General features: G+C 33.8%; 2 protein-coding genes across 5 annotated transcripts; one reads left to right on the forward strand and one right to left on the reverse strand.

The window, feature by feature from the left end:
- Positions 1-1,625: 1,625 nt before the first annotated feature.
- Positions 1,626-6,844, reverse strand: MICU1 (Mitochondrial calcium uptake 1). Of its 2 annotated transcripts, none has more exons than XM_968235.4 (9): positions 6,454-6,844; positions 6,264-6,405; positions 5,791-5,956; positions 4,695-4,732; positions 4,246-4,360; positions 2,773-2,933; positions 2,285-2,526; positions 2,020-2,237; positions 1,626-1,868 (listed from the first exon to the last, which is right to left on the reverse strand). In XM_968235.4, the coding sequence occupies exons 1-9, from the start codon at positions 6,690-6,692 to the stop codon at positions 1,714-1,716; spliced, it is 1,476 nt and encodes a 491-aa protein (XP_973328.1). In that variant the 5' UTR covers positions 6,693-6,844; the 3' UTR covers positions 1,626-1,713. The 2 variants fall into 2 exon arrangements, with proteins under 2 accessions (XP_973328.1, XP_008193094.1); XM_008194872.3 differs by lacking the exon at positions 5,791-5,956 and adding an exon at positions 6,059-6,218.
- A 353-nt stretch (positions 6,845-7,197) lies between these two features.
- Positions 7,198-21,960, forward strand: Ago-2b (Argonaute-2b). 3 transcript variants are annotated; one of them, XM_064356536.1, is made up of 7 exons: positions 7,198-7,487; positions 7,612-8,076; positions 8,113-8,269; positions 11,387-12,262; positions 14,804-15,491; positions 17,971-18,254; positions 20,976-21,960. In XM_064356536.1, the coding sequence occupies exons 1-7, from the start codon at positions 7,472-7,474 to the stop codon at positions 21,820-21,822; spliced, it is 3,333 nt and encodes a 1,110-aa protein (XP_064212606.1). In that variant the 5' UTR covers positions 7,198-7,471; the 3' UTR covers positions 21,823-21,960. The 3 variants fall into 3 exon arrangements, with proteins under 3 accessions (XP_064212606.1, XP_008192985.1, NP_001107828.1); XM_008194763.3 differs by having other exon boundaries at positions 7,612-8,269; NM_001114356.1 differs by lacking the exons at positions 7,198-7,487; positions 7,612-8,076; positions 8,113-8,269 and having other exon boundaries at positions 11,442-12,262; positions 20,976-21,957.
- Positions 21,961-22,805: the final 845 nt, after the last annotated feature.

The following is a 22,805-nucleotide window of genomic DNA, read 5'->3' on the forward strand; positions in this document are numbered from 1 at the left end:
AATAATGTATTCTTGCAAGGTAGGAAAGTATTTATTATTATTAAATAACAAGAAAAATAATGTTCTTATGCAACCAATTATACAAACAGCGGCCAAGTACATTAACACCTTCCGCAAGTAAAATTCAAGCGAAGTGTATTTTACCACACAGATAATTGATTTCTCACATAATAATTGTGCCGATTTTTATTTGATTAAAATACAATTAATGAAAAATATACATTTTTGACCAGATTTTATTATTTTGATTCTAGCGCGTTGCACGCCGTAAATGTAGACATTAATACTTGCAAAAAACATGACTCTCTTGTGAATAAATTGGGACAGTTTCCATCGATTTCTCGTCTTTTTTGTGTTGAATTTTCTCGAAATTTAAAAAGTCCGCGCGCATGCGCTTTAATTGTGCAGTTGAACCTTTTTAATCGACTAAAATAAAAGGGTTTCGCTTTAATATTCCTTATCAATTTTCTCCCATTGTCCCAATTTTTGTGTTTTTCTTTTAGTTATTCGTCCAATATGAGAAACATTACCTAAAAGGGGGGTTGAATTCAAAGAAAAACTGACGGAGTGAGATGCACCAAAAAGAAAGACAGACTCATCATTTTATGAATTAGCGTAAGGCCGTAGTTTTTATTAAGCATTTTGATTGGACCATTTGAGGTCGGCCATTAAAACTACGTTGAAAACCAATCACTTTTTAGATTTTTTGATTCATTGACAATTATATTTTTGGATTTGATTGGTCCATTTAAGGTCGGCCATTAAAATTAAGTTATAAACCAATCAATTTGATTTTTGGACTCATTCAGTAATTTAATGAATGGTTAATTTAAATTTGAAAACAATCAATAAATAAACCTTGTTTTTGTGAAAAAATTAGCAGTAGCTCATATCAGTTGCCACAAATTTTGGTTATTTATTAGTTTTGTACTTAAAAATTTCATTAAAGAATTACATTTTTGTTGAAGACCTTTATTGATTTTCGATTTACCTACGGCTGCCCTTTGAACGCATAATTATTATAAATTATAAAGTCGCGCACACTGGGTACCAATGCTATAAATTTTCTGTAATTTACTGCAAATGCGCTTATAAAGTTCTAAGTTCTTTTTCCTTTGTCAAATGCACTGCAGGCCTGTTACCAGACACCTTTATATGAATTGATGGCATTTTCTGGTAAAAAACTGGAAAATGATTGTTAAGCAATCCTGAATATTGCGTCTAAATTTCAACGGTGACATTTTTATGACCTCTGCTTTTATACTTGTCTCCACATTTACAAAAACTGTTATCGGTAGTCATTTGCCCCTGCTTCTGTGATTTCATCTCTAAAATTTTTGTAAAGGTTTTTTGCTCCGTTTAGTAAGTGTTGTAAAATATGTTCTCCATAATTTTTACTCAGTTCCCCTGCATTATTTTAATAAAATCTCTGAATCCCCAATCAAGCAAGTTCTGAAAAATTGGTTTCTAAAACTGCCCCTTAATTACTTATCCTAATTATTAATGGGTAGACCTTTATCGATGTTAATTTTAAATAGCTCAAAAATTAAACATATGGCAACAATAAAAAGGCCATTTCAAGGAATATTTTAGGAATCCAATAAGTTTTTTTGGAAAAAAAACGCTTTCAAAACTTCGAGATACTTTATTTGCTATTCGCATGAACACTAACAGTCTTAAAAACAATCCTTGGTAAAATAAGTCTGCTTCGGCTTAAATATCTAGCAAGGCGGGTCTTGTCTCTTTGGCACACTTCAAGACCGACTGCATAAACTTGATAAAACCCGTATCTTTTGGTTTTTCGAGCCCTCTAAGTAAGCGATTCTTCATAACGGCGATAAACTCCTTATTGCTCAACTGCCCATCCACTGCAAGAAACCAATCAAATCAAACCCCTCTAGTCACAACTTCGTGACTACAAAGGAATCCCAACACCTGACTAAAAATAAACATAAAACCTAACGTAAAATTATTCTATTAGTCAGGTGAAGGAATTAATAACCCGTGCTCGAAACTCACAATTCTCATCGAAAATGGTAAAAACGACATGAATCACATGGTCACTGAGATCCACATGGGCCACCGTCTTGGCCACGTGCTTCAACGTTGCTTGGTCGATGGAGGCCCCCGCGATATGGTAGAAAGTTAAAGCTGTGTCAACATCGTTAATATTATTCAAAAAATGGAAGAAATTCAAATAGTCTTGCTTGGAAATGCCTTGGCCGTGATCCCTAAAACTGGACAAATCCACTGTGAAGAGAAAATCACTATTGAAGCAACTAACGTTTTTTTGACTCGCTTCAACATGCGGGATTTCTTCTTTTGGGGGTAGCCGGCGTACGCGAGGAGGAGTTCCGTGAAGTCAGCTTCGCTGATGTTCCCGTTTTCGTCCGGGTTCTTGCGCAAAAACTCCAAACTCAAAATTTCCTTCTGGAGTTTCTCCTGGAAGTCGAGGAACTTCTCGATGGTGAGTTTGCCCTTGAGGTTCGGGCCGAAGAAGTACGTCGTAAGGGCCGAATTCACGCCCTAAATTTCGTTACTTGTAATTATTTTTTATACAAGACACGGAAATAATTCAGTTGTGTGAAAAATTCAATTTGTTTCATAGCATACTTAACACGTACTAAGAAATACACTTTTAAACAAAAGGTGTGTTAAGCTTTCTTTACTACTTTATCTAAACTTGTTAACAAATCATTTTGTTCTTGATCGATTCTTTTCTTTTTTTTGCTATAGAAAAAAAGCATAATTTCAGGCTTAATTTTTTCTTACTTTGAATGTGTTTCCTGTGTTGGCGTGGTCGCGATGTCTTGATCCTATACTCGTCTGTTGTCTGATCAAAGTGGCCACTTTTTCGAACTCTTCACAGTCTACGTCACCATCGCCGTTCAGATCAAACATTCGAAACGCAATCTCGAAGTGACGTCGCGAAGCTACATTTTAAATTTCGAAAAACAACTTGTAATGAAATGAACATTATTGTAAAAAGTTTGGTAAGCAAAAGTAGGTTTTAAGAACAGTACAAAACTATTTCTGTCGATATTCCTATGTTTAGCATGTGATTATAATATCCAACAGTCAAAAAAAGCAATAGTTTGAAAATACCAGAAAATACATACACTTCAAAATAAATAATATACGAGTAGTATTATTTTAAACATTTTGAAAAAATAGTCCTATAAACGATTTATATTTTAATATTATTAAACCATTTTGTTGTAACACCAAAAATTTGTGAACATTTATTCAGTCCAATAATGAGATAAGTCCATCAGTCGGTTTTTCTCTACAAGTCTACAAACAAATACTAATTACAAAGTAATATAGAAAATATATAAATTAAACCTGCCATTTCATCTTAAGTATTATCCATAAATTTGAAGACAATATTTTTAAAGGAGTGGTTTTTATTTACCAAAAATCCTAAAATAGTGGTTCGTTCTGGCTCTTGAGTTTAAGAATGTTTTCATTTAAAAACAAGAATTAAAAAAATATAATGTTTACGTCTTTCTTAGAGGCAACTATAAAAATTTCATTAATTTATGATCACCTTCTGATGCAGGAAGTATAACAACAGATAAAAAACTTTTAAGGGTTGCTACCCCGAATATCTCGTCCGCTAGGAAGCTCACTTTAGTAAGATTATTTATTTACACTAAATACAATCTTATTACATTTATTAACCCTTCTTATTACAAGCTTCTAGACTATAACTTATGTGGAAGTAAGGTTTTAGAAAAAAAAAAAAGAAAAAAAAGGCAGTAGATTAGATGGAAGATTATTTAATTAAAAAAAAAAAACTTATGTCCATGTCTTAGTTCTAACAAAATCAAAGAAATTCTGTACTGTTTTCCTCCAATCGGTGTTTAATAGTAATATTTTTTTTTTAATAATTGGTGTATAGTTTATGTTGTCTTTCACTCATTACCTAAAAACCAGGTCCATCCAACATGAAACAGATTTACAAAAAGATTTACATAAAATGTCCTGTAACCTGGCCCTAGATTTTTCGCTTATTTAATTTATAGTTATTTTCGTATTATCACTCCTATTCACGTTTAGCTTTCATCTTAGTTTTTATTTTTCGTTTTATATGTTTTCAGTATGAAGTAAATAGGATCAATTATTTATTTTATCAATTCTTTAATACTTGGTATCTGATTATTACTGACACTAAAATTCCGTAAAGTGTACTGTCCATAAAATTAAAATAGTGCTCTTTTAATTTGTATAGACTTTACTTACTCGACAAGACGGTCAAAAGGAAGATATAATCAGAGAACGTGATAAGTCCCGCACTCCCTAGCTTGTAGAAAATGCTGTCCTCATCCAAAGTGAGCTCCAATTTTTGTTGGACAGTCTAAGAAAAACAATACACAATCATTTCTCATTTCTTTACTGAAAAAAAAACGAGGAGCAATTGAATGAATTTTAATCGGCAGTATTATTTCTACCACAAAAACATCATGCCTACTCTTACAAAAATTTCCAAAAATTCTAAACATGCAAAATTTTTCCAACTGCCATGCTTTAGTGTTTGCTAAAAAAAACTGATCCACTTAATAAGGATTAATTAATTACCTGAAAATCGTGCTGAAAAACAGGTAAATAATTACAAGGATGTATAATTACAGAGTCACGAAGATATATTTTCAAGGAAGTTAGACAAGATATGGAGACTTTGTGCTACTTACTTTAGGGTCGTAGCGTCGGTACTGATCGAGGCCCAGACCTAAAAATACAAAACTTCTTAAGCCCCCCCAAACAAACAACAGATTTTTTTATACAATTTGAACGACTAATGGCCTAAGTTTGATTATTAACGTTCAAAAATCGAAAAACAAAACATAAATCTGAGCATTTATTATAAAATTATGGATATTTAAAAATTAGGATACGAAACGAAGTACAAATAAAACGTTCCCGTCCTCGATAGTTCCGTTAATGACGCCAGAGAGCGCAGTTGTTCCATTACCATCAAAGTTTTCAAAGCAATAAATTTAGAAAAGTGGTTGTATTAGTATTTCGGATTACGGTTAGCACATAGCAAACAAAAAAATACAGGCGTTCAAAAAAGCACAAGCGACGGATTTGCTTCATTTAATTAAATTTAAACCGTTGAAGATAGAAATATGGTGTCGCGGACTTTTTTGTAGAAAATTTAATTCTCTACAACTTTCTTCATAACATTTTTCTTGTACCTTTAATCAATCGTAATGTTTTGAAAAATACAAAACGAAGCGCATAATTTAAATATTTTTTTCTTATGTTTCTCATGAAACTTTTTCTCGTCAGTTTTTCTCAGGCTGTTAAGAATGTAATGCTCATGTTCTGCATTTTTTCCAAGTAATTAATGAATTGGTTGGATTTAAATTCATTTATAACGATATAACGCTCGAAGCGCCCTCATTTTTTCACTACCGTACTATTTTTTTGGGTTCAGAAAATTCGGCGATTTTGTATCTCGTTTCGTCTCTTAATTTATAATTCTCCGTATAAAAAACTGGGATTACTAGGTGGAGACCTAATTGCATTGGATTTATCAGAAAAAAAAGGTGGTCACAAAAAATATAATTCGAATTTATTTTTTATTAAGTAGAATAAACGAGCTAATGTAAAACTAATACTACTAAGCAATCACCACCACTTAGCTAAAAAGTTACGGCATTTAATTAGGTTTGTTAGGTAAATTCTAAGCGAATTAAATAAAAACTGCAAGCAATTTACGAGGAAAGTGACCAAGCTCCTAGAGGTGGAAGGACAAACAGAGCCTAGAAGAGCCCCACTAACCGTCCGGCTGCTTGAGCCCCGGCGTCATAGATCGCAAAAAGTCGTCGGGTGTCATGTAAATCTCATGCTGATCGACCGTCGGCCCTTGGACTTGGAGTGTGGCGAAATATCGAAAAACTTTATCAGGAGTAGAATAGTGCCGGATGCGGTTCTCGTATTCAATTATCTGTCAAGCCATGCAAAAAATTAGTTTGAAAAAAACCGTGTTAATTATCATCGAGGCGTTAGTTCCAACACCAAGCAATTGCGTAAATCAGCCGCTTTTTACCATCAGGCTGTCTCATTCCGGGCGTCATCGCGCGGAGAAAATCATCCGGAGTCATGTAAACCTCGCTGCCTTCGGGGGTTATCAACCGGACTGTAGCGAAATACCGGAAAATTTTGTCTGGTGTGGAATAAGCTCGCATACGATTTTCGTATTCTATTATCTGATAATTTCATTAAACGGGACTGAGGAGAGCGGAATGGCTTACTTTGCGGTCGCGGAAACCGATCTTCTCCTTGCGGTGTTTCTTCTTTTTCGACTCATCTTCAGATTCGGATTGCTCAACGTCGGAGCTTTCGCCGATTGTTTCGCTTTGTGCCTTCACTGGGGGAAATAAAGTGCGGCGGACCCTACAAAACATTACCTTAAACACAGTAACATGAAATTTTTTACCATACCATCTGTAATCGACTGTTGCAAGGAACATAAGTCCAAAAATTAAGCCATACCACAATTTTGTTACGGTTGGGGTTTTCTTGGGCTTGTGACCGAAATTCTTATAGAAACGTTTCTGTTGCACCGGAGTCGGGTCACAGTGAGTTATAGGAGCTAGTTTTAAACAGTTTGTGGGTTTTAAATAGTTGAAATGGGAGAGGTTATGCGACCTCACACCGAATTGGACAAGTCGCGCAAACATTTCGCCAATCCACTACACAACATTTACATGCTCAATTATTTAGAAAATGTCGATTTTCACATCAAAATCGGCTAAAACTTTTATTATTTTTATTTTTTAATAATATGACGTTTCGATGACTTTTTTTTGACGTATGCAGCCATATAGCCATTCTACTACGTTGCCAAATATAGAATAAAAAATAAATTATTAGGAGTGCGATAAACATGAATAATTTTTTGAACTGTTTTTCAGTTTTAGTCATTTTCAGAATTGATAAGGTAGTAACCAATTAAATACATTTTTTTGCTGAACAATTAAGATCTGCGTTCGCATTTTATGTAATTGAGGTCATATTATTTAATGTTTGTATTCTTCTGAAGTGTCTTTTGCTTAAACATTTCCTTGTTAACAATCATCTACAAATGTCTAAAGTCAAATCTGGGTGCAAGTTAATAAATATTATAATTTCTAACGTTAGAAGGGTGTAGCTTGGTGTAAAATGTTTCGCGAACAAAGCTTTTGTGTTAATATGGCAACGTTGACTGTTGAGAAATGTCACTTTACTCTCGACTGTGTGTGTGACAAGTTGATAAGTTTGTTTAATAATAAGCTCAAAATTGCTTATTTATTGTTGTATTTGAGTTTTTATACCTTTATTTGTGTAAACTTTGTGATTTAATTTGTAAAAAAAAGTATCCTTAGACTTTGTAGTGTAGTCGTTTCTTACTCCATTTTTTATTTACATTACCGTAATCTTGAAATATCGTGAACTGGAACCAATTGTTTAGTGCTCAGTTATGGGAAAGAAAAAAGGTATTTTAATGCTGATCGTCTTTAAGTTTGAATATTTTACAATATTGTGCAATTGAGGTCTTGATTACGTCACACTGTGATTCCCCTAATTTTCTACTGTCGGCCATTTTGTTTGATTCAATAGGAAAGGGAAAAGCCCAGGAGGGTTCTGGCGAGCCATCTCAGCCTGCACCTGGAGCTTCCGCCCCATCAACATCTCAACCACCCCCACAGCAACAACAACAGAGGCAACGTGGTGGCCCTCAAGGGGAAGGCCCAGGGCCACGTCAGCAACATCCCCAACAGAGGCCACAACAACAGAGGCAACAACAACAGCCTCAGCCACATCCTCAACAACAATGGCAACAACAGCCTCAGCCACATCCTCAACAACAATGGCAACAACAACAGCCTCAGCCACATCCCCAACAGAGGCAACAGCAGCAGCCCCAACAACAGTGGCAACAACAACAGCCTCAACCACATCCCCAACAGTGGCATCAACAGCCTCAGCCACATCCTCAACAACAATGGCAACAACAACAGCCTCAGCCACATCCCCAACAGAGGCAACAGCAGCAGCCCCAACAACAGTGGCAACAACAACAGCCTCAACCACATCCCCAACAGTGGCATCAACAACAGCCTCAACAGCAAAGAGGCCCACGTCAGCAGCAGGGGCGTCCTAGACAGCAGTTTCCGCCAGGTATTCAACAGCAGAGGAGCCCCAGCCCACAACAGCAATATGGGGCTCCTCCGCCACACTGGGGGCCTCCCGGTATTGTTCCACAACAACCTATGGGGTAAATATATTTACGGAAGGGTAGGTATAAGCTCGATTAAGTGAATGTTCCACTATGTGAACTATCCAGTTAAATGATCGGCAAAAAATAGACACACTATTCTATATAGGTGATTCAAAAGTCCTGGACCATATCTCTTATGTAACTCAAACTGAGTTAAAAGTTCCTATGGCAAAAAAAATTTTTTGAGTCCTTTTTATAACTCTTAGATTTTTAGTTTCAATATTTGGCACTTCAGATCATTTTTTTTAATTTAATGAAAATGACAAATCTTATCACTTATAAAAATCATGAATTAGGTTTTTATGGTGTTCCAAACATTTAATAAACCCCCAAATTAGACAATAAATTAAATTTAACATCATTGGAAACAAAAAATAATTAAAATAATTAAAATTGTTGGTGATTGTATTGTATTGTGCTATACATAGAGCCACATCTTGACCAATTTGTCAAATGTTTACTTGTATCGTGTGTTTTTTTTACTTTACTGAGTAAACTACAGTGTGTTTTTATTAAATGATTCTCATCTAGTCGTCTGTAAAATCAGAAAATGCCGCTTCATATAAATAATGATAGGCATATTTAGACATCGAATATTACCATTCTCCATTTATTAAGTCTCCAATTCGGAAATAAAGTGTATTATAAAATAATAACAGTGTTTTCTTGCACGGTGTAACAATTTAGTTACATTTTAACGAATTTTTTAAAAGAAATTAATTGAATTTGTCAACTGACAGATTTGACATTTATTGACAGAGGATTCAATTGAGCAGAGCGGCACAATTTTTTTTTACATGTAAACGAATTTCAAAGTTAACTAGATGAGAATCATTTAAAAACACATTGTGTAATTGAACGTCAACGATTTTTTGTATAGGTATTTTGAATCAATGCAACAAAGTGTCTAATTAAATTTTTGAGCAAATGCGTTGTTGATTTTTAATTTGAATTTTTAATATTTTTTCTTTTTTTTCTCTCTCTTTTCTTACAGAATAATGGTAAAATTGTCAATTATTTTGAGAAAAGAGCTTCTTCAGGATGTTGATTACGGTGTTTATAGTACCTCTGTAACATTGGCTCGTAACCAATGTTGAGTTTACAGACGTTAGAAATTTGCTTTGATCTGGAACCGACGATGGTTGTGAAAGTTTTGGGGTTATTATGTTCTTGGCTTGTTTTGGAGTTTAATTTCTAAACTGAGTTACACATTTTCAATATGTAGTGTTATAAAAAATGTTTTTTTAGTAGAAATTTTTCGCCCGTTGATGTAAAAAACGGCCAATGTCATTCTTCCGTCAAATGTTTTTTTACGTTAAGTGGAGCAAATAAATTAATAGAACAAAACTTTTTTGCTAGAAAACTCATGCCCGGTTGCACAAAAGATAATTGACAATTAACAAAGCGTTAATCGTCCATCAAAAATTTTGTGCAACGCAAAACACCGTTGACGGCTGATTAATCTCTCATCAAATATTTGATAAACGTCAAAGATAATTGTCAATTAATCGTTGATTAACTCCGTTTTCCGTTGCACAAACGCAAATCAAGGCAAATGTCATAGTTAATCAGTGATTAACGAATCATCAATTTGATGGCCGAACGACGGGCGATTAATCTCTGATTAACCGTCTTTAACACTTCTTGTTTGAGAATTTAAGGTATTTTTGATAAAATTTCATTAGCTAAACTGAACCATTACCTAAGGAGTAAGACAATAACAAGAATTAAAGAAGAAAACCTTGAATTTATTTTATTGAATGAGAATGGTTATGTGCAAATGACTGAAGTGTCTGAGAGGCCTGTGCAGAAAATCAGAGATCCTGAGGATCTCTTTGAGATGTTGGTTAACCATGAGTGTAAAAAGCGCTTTAGTTTAAATAAAAACCAGAGTAAAAATTGCACCAAAACGCAACTAATCAAATCTCTCAGTGCACAAACAAAATTTTAATTTTTTTTGCCTTTTTTGGTTTTTTGTCTTTTGTAGAACATTTGTAGGGTTATCATAGAAAGTCACAACACAACTCGCTCACACATGAATTTGTATCGTTTGTTCAATGAAACAATTCGAGGAATAACTCATTTTTTAACCAATAACATAATATCCACTTTATTGCTTCCCAATGTGCCAATGCGCATGATTCACTTTTAAACAGCATTGTCCAACAGTTCGAATAACTTAACAAAAAAAGAAATGCAAAAACTTTATTAGTTTTAGTTGAAATAAAACCCCAATGTTCAAATCAAGGTTTATTCATTTTGGTAATAAACACGTGTAGATTCCTTTACGCCCTAACTTCATCTACCCTTAGGGCTATTCCCTTGTTTCGCCTTCAGGAATCGCTTCTTGGTACCCCCTTGGCTCTTAGTGGCAAGACAAAAACCTCCGAAAGAAGAAAAGTGGAGAGTTCGCAAACACGTCAAAATTTCACAACGCCAATTGTGCTTCTTACTCCCTTTAGGTCTAGAAATTTTCCATAAACTCATATCACTAGAATTAACAAATCAACACAAGGCCACAAACACCATTTTTGGCATCATAGGTTGTCTATACCAAACAGAAGTTTTTGAAGACGAAAGAACACAAGTTAAATCGTCAAATAAAGCACTGAGTAAAACCCGAAGTCCGAGAAAACACAATATTAATAAAAAAAATCAGGCTGTCAAATGTATATCAAATGACAAATTCAAGACGTAAGGCCTTGTTGCCAAATTGGTTTTTTGCTGATGGATGATTAACGGAGCATCATATGATGAACGATTAAAACATGAGCAAATTGTTTTGTGCAACGCAATCAAAATTAACAAGCCATCAATTTTTGACGGACCATCATATGATGGCCGATTAATTTGACTTTTGTGCAACCGGGCATTAGTTATTAATTTTGTGCAATTTGAATCATGTTTTACGTTTTCTTTCGTACTTTGAAAATTGTTAAGTGACTGAGGATATGACTCCACATAATCGAGCTTATACTGTATCAATAGAGGGATCTCAAGGATTCAAAATTAAAAATTAATTATGAACTACACAAAGTTCGGTTGAAAACTTATTTTGCGAAACTAAATCAGACCGAAAAGTTTTTTTCGCGGGATGATTAAAATCTTTTTCAGACAACAGGTTCAAGGTCCACCTCCGCAACAGCCCCCACGTGGACCTCCACCTGGAATGGGCGCCCCCCAACAGCAGCAACCTCAACGAGGTCCCCTTCCACAGCAGCAACAACAACAACAACAACGTCGTCCCCAACAACAGCAACCGCCCGTTAAATCTCCCGTTCCTCATCCAGAACCTTCGTCTCCTCCAAGACAAGAACCAGCACCTCCTCTTAGTGGCGGAGGCGACTGTCTTTCGGGAGCTCTTGTTGTCACACCAGGCACCAAAGGCAGACGTATACAAATCGAAAGCAACCATTTGTCCCTAAATCTGGGCAAACTCACCGAGGCGTACCATTACGACGTTGCGATAACACCTGACACTCCCAAATGTTTACTTCGCGATGTAATGAATCTCTTCGGTCGCAAACACTATCCGCAAAACCATCCAGCTTTCGACGGCAGAAAAAACCTCTACTCTCCGAAGAAATTACCGTTTCCTAATGACACCAAAAGCGATACGATTGAAGTCGAAGGAGAGAATCGCAAAAAGGAGTTCAAAGTCGAGGTTAAATTGGCGAGAACGGTCGATTTGACGCCTCTTCATGACATCATGAGGACGACGCAATCGCCGCAGGACGCCCTCCAGTGCCTGGATATCGTCCTCCGGAATGCACCCTCCAACGCTTGTATCATCGCCGGAAGGTGCTTTTTCACCCCACCACGTGACGGTCAAATAATACCTCTTGGTGATGGTATGGAGCTGTATTATGGGTTCTACCAGTCGGCAATCAGGGGCTGGAAAGCGCTCCTCAACGTCGATGTCGCTCATAAAGCGTTTCCGAAGGCTTCAAACGTCCTAGACATCGTGTGCGAGATCGGAAGCGATTTTAGGTAAAGTAACCCAAAGTCGGTAATACAGAGCGCTGTCACCCAGTATGCTGTGAGTCCAGCGTTATTAAGTACTTAAGTTTCCCTTGATTGCGTGTGAATTTTCTCAAATTTTTTCAACTGTTCGTCCTTACAATGATTATAAATAAATAAATTAGTTAAGTAATATTAAATAAGAAATATGTCGTCTGTCCTTTTTAAACTAACGTTGCTTTAATGTTGTTTTTTGCAAAGAATTCGTTAAAAAGTTTGCGTTAGCTCTCTTAATTAATTAAATTATAATTTCAAATTGGCGTAATTTAACACGTGTTTTAGAGTAAATATCAATCTGAAAATCTGAATCAATTACATGAATATTTATATTTTTTAATGGTAGAGATTGTTAGTTTCGAATAAAGGGTCCATTCCTTTATCTTAAGCGATTAATAAGAAGGTGGGTAGCTTAAAGCCAGTCCTTTCCGTCTATAGTGTACCTACTTTCTTTTCAACGGTTTGGAATAAATATTTTTCTTGGTGTTTTTAAAAAAAAAATTGTGAAACAAATCACATTCAACTGTCTAAGAGCTTGTCAGGTTGGCATTACCATAAGTAATTTTTTTGAATTATCTAATGTTGGTGCAATTTTTTATTTGGCAAATTGAATCTAATATTCTCCAAATTTTTCAAGTTATCTTCAAGTTAAAAGGTATAACACGTACAACACATCGAGTTATAATAATAATAATAATGTGTAATAATATAATTTATTCCGAAAAAATCCATCAGGCAAAGAACATGTCACAAAAAATTTACAAACTCCAAAAAATTCAAATGCGCTGTTGCGAAATTTCTACAGTGAACTGACATTGAATATAGATTTACTTAAGTTTAAAACATAAAAAAAGTTATTTATGAAAATAAAATTTTGAAAGTTTAGAATATCCTTTATCACAATATTTGTAGAATAAATTCTCAGATGCTATAAATACATTTTCTACAAAAAAAATTTTTTTATTTTAACTTTACTGTTTTAAAATTATCGATAAACAGTTTTGTAGTTAGATGATCATACCATCAGATCGAAAAGAGCAAGCCTTGAAAGTGAAGGTAACTTTACACCTTGAGCTGTGTAAAACCAGCATAAGACAAGATCTACCCAAAAGTGCGGCCGTAAATAAACCGCTAAATTATGCTTAAAGTTTCGCAGGCACACCTTGCTTTAATTGATTATTTCATTTTTGAAATAATTTTTCTTTTTGAACTTTTTGAAAATAAGTTTTTTTTTAAGTTTTTTCAAGTCAGTTTGCTCAGAATTCAACAGATTTGTATGTTTGGTTATGTTTTAATGCTCTAGGAAAAAATCATGCTTTTTTATAAATGTTACTCGTACACACTCTAAAATATAGAGAGATGTTAATGTTAGGATATTATATTTAATAAAATATGGTTTACAGGAAGTGGTACTTCCTCGATCAAACATTGCTCTTATATAGCGTGTTTGTAGTCTTTTTATCCTATTTATTCCAGGAGCATTCCCCCAGAAAATAGTTATGTATTTTATAACTGGTGGGGAAAATGTTAATATAGAATATAGCTAGTTTCAAAAGTGGTTGGACATGAACTTTCAGGTTGATACAGTTTGGTCTTGTCAGAATTTTGACTCTGACAGTTGATTTTTTAAAATATTAACTACGTATTAGGTCTTTCAAAACTATAAAAACGCCAAAGTCGCCAAATTAATGGCTAATGTAATTTATACTTTCAGTTCATTAAAACATGATCGAAAACAAAAGTAAATGAAAGTAAGAAACAACAAATTCTTGATGATAAATTTTTAAATAATGCCTTATATGTTGTTTGCCAGCCTAAAATTTTAAGAGAAAACCTGTCTGTGAAAACTGTATAAAGTAAGCACTTTGTAGTGCACATTTAATTTATTTTATTGTAAAAAAATGTTATAAAAAGGATAGTTGAAACATTGCAGAATGAAAATGATTTAAAGACTACAAATTGCTAAATCTTATCGTGGATATGTTTGTATTAGCTGTTTCAAAACTATAAAAACGCCAAGGTCGCATTTTCTCTCAAAATTAGGTGCTATGAATTATTTATACACTTCACAAAATTAATAGCTAAACTTATACTTTCAGCGAAAGGTTTATTTTTCATTTTTATTAACCTTATTTAAAAAAATAATTTGTTAAAATGCGACGTTGGCGTTTTTATAGTTTTGAAACAGTTAATAACATTATTTAATCACTCTTGTATCTAAAAGTGATTAGTATGTTCCTTGAACGTTTTTAACGTTTAACGAATTTAATAAATTTAATTAAGCTTTGTAAAGTGGAGTCGATAGAAAATGAGCTAAAAAAACACAAAAATTGTACTAGTAACAGGTGTAAGTAGTTGTATTTTTTTTTCTTCATGTTTGGAATAAATAAAATATTAATATGACTTTAACCGCAAACTGGGTGTCGTACTTTGCGCGCTAAGCATTACCAGACAACCTCCCATTATAACGACTTTGATAATAACCTACTGTCCTGGTTTTCTTTCATTCTACAGGACTACCATGACACGAGCAAACCTTAGTCAACCCCTCAGAGAATTCGTCCAAAGAGACTTCGAAAAATTCATCAAACAGTTGAAAGTCAAGTACGAAATACCCAACCAAAGTAGCTCCAAACGCATCCATCGCGTCAACGGACTCGGCGAGCCTCCCAGTCAGGCCAAATTTAAGCTCGACGATGGTCGAATGACCACAGTCGAGAGATACTACCAAGAGGTGAAACGTTGCAAACTCCAATACCCTCACCTCCCGACTTTATGGGTGGGTTCGAGGGAACGTGAGTCGAAAATCCTTCTCCCATTGGAATTTTGCACTGTGGTGGGTGGGCAAGCCATCAATCGCAAAATGAACGAAAATCAAACGAGTGCAATGATCAGAAAAGCGGCCACTTCGACCGATGTCCGCAAAGATAAGATCATGCAGACTTTACGCACTGCCAATTATAACAATGATCCCTGTATTCGCGAGTTTGGGTTTTCGGTGAGTAACAATTTCGAGAAATTGGATGCTCGTGTTTTGAATCCGCCGAGTCTGTTGTACGCCGATAATGCACAAATTAAGCCGAGTAAAGGTGTCTGGAGGGCGGACAGGAATAGGTTTCTGGTTGGGGCTACTATTAACAAGTGGACGATTGCGTCCGGGACGAGATATCCGTCGAGAGATGCGGACAAATTAGCTGATATGGTGAGTTTATTTTATTTTATTTCAAATGAACAGTGTGCCGGTATTTATGTTGCCCAATTTTTTTTTGTTGGTAACATTTTAAGCCTTTTTATTATCTGAATTCTAGATTATAAACACAATTTTAAAACACGTTTGCGATAGCAACGTGTTTTAAATTAATATTAAAATACGCTTCCCATAGCAACGTATCTAAATTAAAATGTTCCAAAAAAAAAATTTAATGATACTTATGCGAACACGCTTAAAGTTTTTGTGTGTCTTTAGGTATGCAACTCGCATACGCTCGTTGCATAACGACAGCCTTCGAACTTCAAGCCTGTGTTTTTGCACTCGTATTATTAATAACTATAAAATCAGAGTTAACGGAATTAGTATTTCATAAATAATGCGTTTTTCTGAAATTTGAACGTTTTTCAGCCAGTAACTCAATTACTTTACCAAGTTCGGACAAAAGTTGTATATTTTTTCCTAATATCGTTAATTAAGTGGTTTAATGTTCGTGTCCTGTACTTGTAATGAAATTAATTAAAATGTCCATTAAAGCTTTAAAATGGAGACAAATTACAAAAAATACTATTATATAACTTTCTTTGTTGTCTGTATGTCTGTTTCTAATTCCCTAGTCAGTGGAAAATGTTACCGTTTTATGGAAATTGGACCATTTATTATCATTTGATGGCTTTTGCAATAAGGAGCAATCTATTGCAGCAACTTTGTATCTTTTTAAATAAAAGCGGAATTAAAAATTGAAAACTCAAAAGCGGCAAATGCAAAAAGCTTTTATAAATTGTAGAATTTTTACCTATAAGCAAAAATATTTTTCTGTGATGGAAGAACACAATGTTTTGTTTTAGTGCATTTTTTGAATAAAAGTTTTTAAGAAGGTTTATTTAGTTATGAATTTTTTAAATTTCTCTTTTCATAATTTGAAGACTACTTCCAACAGTTAAGTAAGTGTGAGTTGCCATTTTTAAAATACACACGAGTATTTTTATTTAATTTTGGTTAAGTGAAGTCTAAATATAATAGTCATTGTTTATAAGTCTGTTGTCATTAGATTATTTTTTGTATATTTTAGAGCTTATTTTAGCAAAACGTCGAAAATGTTTATATGATTTGTTTTAATTGTATTTTTTTCTACTGTGCTTTATATAACATATTCAGAGGAAAAGTTAAGGCTTATTAAAAATGAAACATATCGTTTTTTTTGTCGTATGACAGTCTCCTTATTCATTCCTCACTTAGCTCTAGTGATTTTGATTATATTATATTATTATTACAATTGTTATTAAAAACCTACTATAAATATCGTATGATGTTTGGTTCTTGCACCACTTTCAAAGCGTGTTGTTAATCTTAAACCATTTTTTGCTTGAAATCCTGTAAATAGTTTATTGACCGTAATCATCAAAGTACAAACGATTTTACCTTTGAAACAAGAAAACTGTTTTAAAATTAAATAAAAATTATAAATGCTGCGTCAAATAGAATTTGAAATAGAATTTTTTTATATTGAACTTTCTTTGCTTAGAAAAGAAAAAATAATAACTACAGAAAAACGCTATATTTTGCCTGAAAAGAATTTATTATGTTGTAATTTTGACAAAACTGGCATATTTTGCATAGAAAGAAGTAGAGCACCTCAAAATTGAGTAAATGAGGTGGTATAATTAACCACTGAATAATCTTAATTGATAAAGATTCAACAATTTCAGTTTGGCCAGACTTTAATTGACTTGTAATTTTTTTAATTCGTTATTTGCCTCTACAAAGTTCCTTCCGTTATCTCAAGAAATTTAGGCAACTACGCCGAGTAATTATAATTATAATTATAAGCAACATTGAACAGAATTCTTCAATAATTGATATAGTAAATAGTAAATTGGACAAAAAATCAGCCAGTACGTTGGAAAATGGTGTCATTTTTGCATTTTGAGTTAAAATACAATTCATTTTTAAGTGAGTTTGCTAAACCGGACAATAGGATTACTAAATCAGGTCGTAAGTGCCATGATTTTTGTTTTTTTGAAGCGTTTTACCAATATTCTTTTTAGTCAGAAACGTAACTGTGTTGCAAAATTTTCTTAAAAATAGATGAAGTTAGTTAGTTTGAACTAAATTTGAATAAAATATGTTAGTAGTCTGGTTAAACAGATACATGGAGGGTTCAGAATACAGTCAGTGTAAGTTAAGTGCCTAGTACTAAAAATGAGATAATTACGCATTCAAAAAAATTGTTTGTCAAATTAATATAACAAAACTTGCAAAGGTGAATAACAGTAGAGTTGGTGAAGAACTTGATTGGCTTCTAAAAAAAATTAACGTTGCACTAAAATTAACTTATTAACTTAATTGATTAGCTTGTGAACTTACTTTTGGCAACTTTTTAGATCGTATCTGTTTTTTTTTTTTGAACTGGCAAAATTTAAGTCTGATAATTGTTTAATTTGGAAACACTGAAATTATATTTTTTTTCTAGATTTTCAGAATGGCTAGTTCCAACGGCATGCAAATCACCTCGAAGGCCACTCCTTCTACGCACATCGGCGGACGGCAAGGCCTTCGCGACTTCATTGACTATTTTAAGGGCAAACAAGACTACGACCTCATCATTGTCGTGGTTCCTAACTCCGGCCCTCAGTATTCTTTCGTGAAACAAGCAGCAGAACTGAACGTCGGCTGTCTCACCCAATGCATCAAGGAGCGAACCATCGGCAGACTCAACCCTCAGACAGTCGGAAATATCCTCCTCAAAATCAACAGGTACGGTATAGTATTTTTTGTATTTATTTATTAAGTATTACTTTGCAATAACATACTTTATTAGGTTGGTACCGCTATCGTTGAAATCTAAAAGATATTTTTTTATATTAAGTGTTTAATAAAAAACTTTTATTAAAGAAAAAATGTAGAGAAACCTAATTCTAGCTAATGCCTTTCCACATAACCTCTATCAAAACAAAAGATAAACTATGAAATATAAATCCAAAAATAACTCAAACTATAATAATGCAAAGAGAAAATACGTAACAAAAATAAACAGAAAATATTATATAAATAGGGAACCATTTAGTGTGACGGGGAACCATTTTTAATCCTGAAGAAGCTCCAAAAAGGTGGCGAAACGTAGACAATAAAAAACACATGATGAACAGCGAATTTAAAAGAAAATAATTTTTTAGAAATACATAATATGAAAAGTTTTGGCCATTTTAATTCTTTAATTTGAAGAGAAATATGATCGCGACTGTTTTTTTTTTACTATTTTTAGAGGTATTGAAAATTCTAATAAATTAATATATTTATTTGAAAGTTGGTACTTGGCCATAATCCGTTGAGTTCTGTTCAATAAAACTATTTTCAAGATGGCGACACTTCCGGTTAACCAGAACTTTCTTAAATGATAAGCTATGTTTTTTACTGCGTGTTTGTGTTAGTGAAGTTATTTTGAGGAAGATTTTTTTCAGTTTTTTCTATATCTGAGTTTAACCGTTTTTGAGATATTTAAGATTTTTTGAAAATTTTTGGGTTTGCACCTGTCACTTAAAAAATCGGTAACTCTCTTAGTTTTAGAAATTTCGAAATCATATTTGGAGAATTACAAGAGAAAACCCATATCTGTTCTTAAAGTGTGTTCAAAATTGGAAAAGAAGTTTAAATCCAATAATTTACAAGCACCCACTTTAAGTGCTTTGAAATTAAAAAATAATTGTTTTCATAAAAATATTTATTTATTATTGATAAAAACTGTTGGAAATATCTTCCTTGTTGTTCAACACACATAACACATCGCCTTTGAACACTATTTAACAATCTTTGACTAAAATTCTGATGAGCTGGTTTAGTAGGCAACCAACAATACAATGATAAAAATTGATCTACGCGTAAGAATATCAGAGCATGCTGCGAGTTTTTTTTAATAATGAACTCCTGATATAATTTTTTCAAATGGGATGTTCCAATTTTGATTTTACTAGATGAAGGAGAATTTTTTCTGCATCGATCTGTATTAGTATTTCCTATACCTATCTGTGATAATTTTCAAGTTATGTTGTTTTTTTTTGACATTGTCGAAAATTTCTTACTAACCACAGCTATTTTTGTATAGTTTGCCATAAAACATTTCTGATTAAACAAATGATAAACTCTGTTCAAAATTGTGTTATATGTCCAGTGAAAACAAAATAAATTTATTGAATTTGATTTAAAAAACTTTAATTTCTCACATTTTTTTTATCTTTTATGGCTAATGAAATTTCTCAGTTCTAACAAAAAGTTACTGTAACTTGACAACTATTAAACATAAGTATAGGGCATGTAAATGCAGATAGATGCAGAATTAAATTCTCTACGATTTAATGAAATAAAACTTGTGGCATTTCATTTGAAACAATTGAGTTACAGGTACTTTTAAGTTCTGAAAACCTAACTTTAAACAGTTGGGATTTGTTATTCTTTTTTAGAAATTTTAAAACACCAAAGGAAACATCTTGGCTTCCTCTTTCAAAAGAACAAGAAAGTATTTACAAATTTTTAAAAATGACGGTTATCGATTTTTGAAGTAGAAGGTGCAAATCCAAAAAAAGAAGAATCTTAAATATTTAGCTTTCCATTTAAAATATGGAAGTTGATAGCGACTTCCGGCATAACCGGAAGTGTTACCATTTTGAAAATATTTTCATTGATCAGAATCTAAGAGATAATGGTTGTATACCAATTATCATGAATGTCATTAATAGAACTACCAATACTTCAATGTGGGGTTTAGACGGAATACGCTGTATTTACATCACTCAGAAAAATCATTTTACATAAATAAGAAGTAAAGTAGGTAATAATTCGTCAAAAATCTCTATGAACAAACCACTATTACTTGAAGGACTGTGATAGAGAGGACTCACAAAAGAAAAGGATCTAGTTTTAATTTCTAATAATAGATAATAATTTCTACAGAAACATAATTATAAAAATTATATATTTTTTCTAGTTATTTGTTGCAAAAAGTGTTATACTTAATTTACTTGGAAAGTAATTTTCCACATTCCCAGTTCAAGTTCAAACAAATTGTTCGTGTGGAAGATTGTAACAAGCGTTCATTTAAAAAAAAATTCTAGAGTGCTTTGAAATTAAGAAACAATTGTTTTGTATGTCGGTGATTAATTCGTTCTCTCATAACCTTACTTTTTGACAATTAAAAAGATAACAGATTTTCATAAAAATATTTATTTATTATTTATAAAAACTGTTGGAAATGTCTTCCTTGTTGTTCACCACACATAACACATCGTCTCTGAACACTATTTAACAATCTTTGGCTATGAATTCTGGTTTATTAGGCAACCAACAATACAATAATACAAATTGATCTACGAAATCCGTAAAAATGTCAGAGCATGCTGCGAGTTTTTTTAATAATGAACACCTGATATTAAATATCGTCGAGTAATAATAAAAAAACTAATTATTGAACGCTTTAATTCCCAGCAAAATGAACGGCACGAACCACCGACTTTCGCCGAATTCGCGTCCGCTCATCATGAAGCGTCCCTGCATGATCATGGGCGCCGACGTCACTCATCCTAGTCCCGACGCTCGGGACATCCCCAGCGTCGCGGCGGTGACGGCGTCGCACGACCCAAATGCCTTCCAATACAACATCTGCTGGCGGCTGCAGCCACCCAAAGTCGAGATTATCGAAGATCTCTGCAATATCACGGTTGAACAGTTGAAATTCTTCTATCAGAAGACTGGTTTTAAGCCGGAAAGCATCGTGTTTTTCCGAGACGGCGTCTCCGAGGGCCAGTTCAAGCAAGTCCAACGAGCGGAAATAGCCGCCATACAAAAGGCGTGTAAAATGCTGCAGAAGGACGATTACGAGCCGAAAATTACGTTCCTGGTGGTGCAGAAAAGACACCACACGAGGCTGTTCCCGACGAATCCCCGGGACTCCGAAGACAAAAATAATAATGTTCCAGCGGGAACGTGCGTCGACACCCATATAACCAATCCAAGGATGCAGGACTTTTACTTGGTCTCACATGCGAGTATACAAGGAGTGGCAAAGCCTACGAAGTATTGCACTCTTTGGGATGACAATAATATGAATAATGACGATATTGAGGAGCTGACATACCATCTATGTCACATGTTTACGAGGTGCAACAGGTCGGTCAGTTATCCAGCACCGACTTACTATGCGCATTTGGCGGCGGCAAGGGCTAAGGTTTATATCGAAAATGATAAACTGGACATGTCTCAGTTGAAAAGACACCAAGAAAAATGCCAAATCCAGGAGAAAATCGTGAAAGGAAAACCGATGTTTTTTGTTTAAAGGAACTGGAGTACTGTTTATCATGTTGGTAAAATTTTCTATGTAAGGCTTTATATCTATTCAATGTTTGTTTATTAATTATTATCCCAAAAAAATTATAAAAATTATGGTAAAATAAAAAATGCGTTGCGCGTCCAATTTGAATAATTCAATGTAGCCCTTTTTTGCACACTGGGCGTCTATAAGATACGTTTGGGGTTGTTATTAGCTACAGAGGACTAACGAAACGAGACACAAAATCGCAGAATTTTCTGAACTCAAAAAATAGTACGGTAGGGAAAAAATGAGGGCGCTTCAAGCGTTATACCGTCGTCTCGGCGCCAAATCGTTCTAAAGTAGTTATTTAACACGAAACCGTATTTCTTGATATTTTGCTATAAAGGTGTTAACCTCAGCAAAGAATCTATGTTAATAATAATAATAATAATAATAAAGTACTTTAAAACCAACAATTTCACTAATTACTTGGAAAAAAATGTTGAAATGTTAAGCTTTGTGTTCTTAACAGACTGGGAAAATCGACGACTCAAATTTGAGAAGAAAATTATTTAAAATTTGCGGTTTGGTCAGTAAAACCAGTTATTCTGTGATTTATTGGAGTCAAGGTTGCCAAACTAAGATTCCAAAGACAAGTCACAATTTTAGTGGTCACCCGGTATTTGTCCCTGACTTTTGTCTCTTTCAGGGTTGTGAATATTGTATAGTTGGTAGTAACGTCTTACTATTCTGTATAATTGGTTGCCTATACTAACCGCAAAAATACCGTAAAATTTTAAAAATAAATCAGATAATGTAAATAATTTTACGTTTAGTAAGTTTGAGTTATATGCAACTACTAGAACATTACTATCAACATGTCCTCTCATTGCAATTTTTAATAACTTTTGGTTGGCAACAGTTGGCAGAAACAGTCTATCTGTCAAATTTTTGGGGTATATGATACTTGGGGACAATAAGATTTTTGGGGTAGGCGCGAGACAATG

This window comes from Tribolium castaneum, chromosome 5 (assembly GCF_031307605.1).
Source record: "Tribolium castaneum strain GA2 chromosome 5, icTriCast1.1, whole genome shotgun sequence".
In the NCBI taxonomy this organism is placed as follows: Eukaryota; Metazoa; Arthropoda; class Insecta; order Coleoptera; family Tenebrionidae; genus Tribolium; species Tribolium castaneum.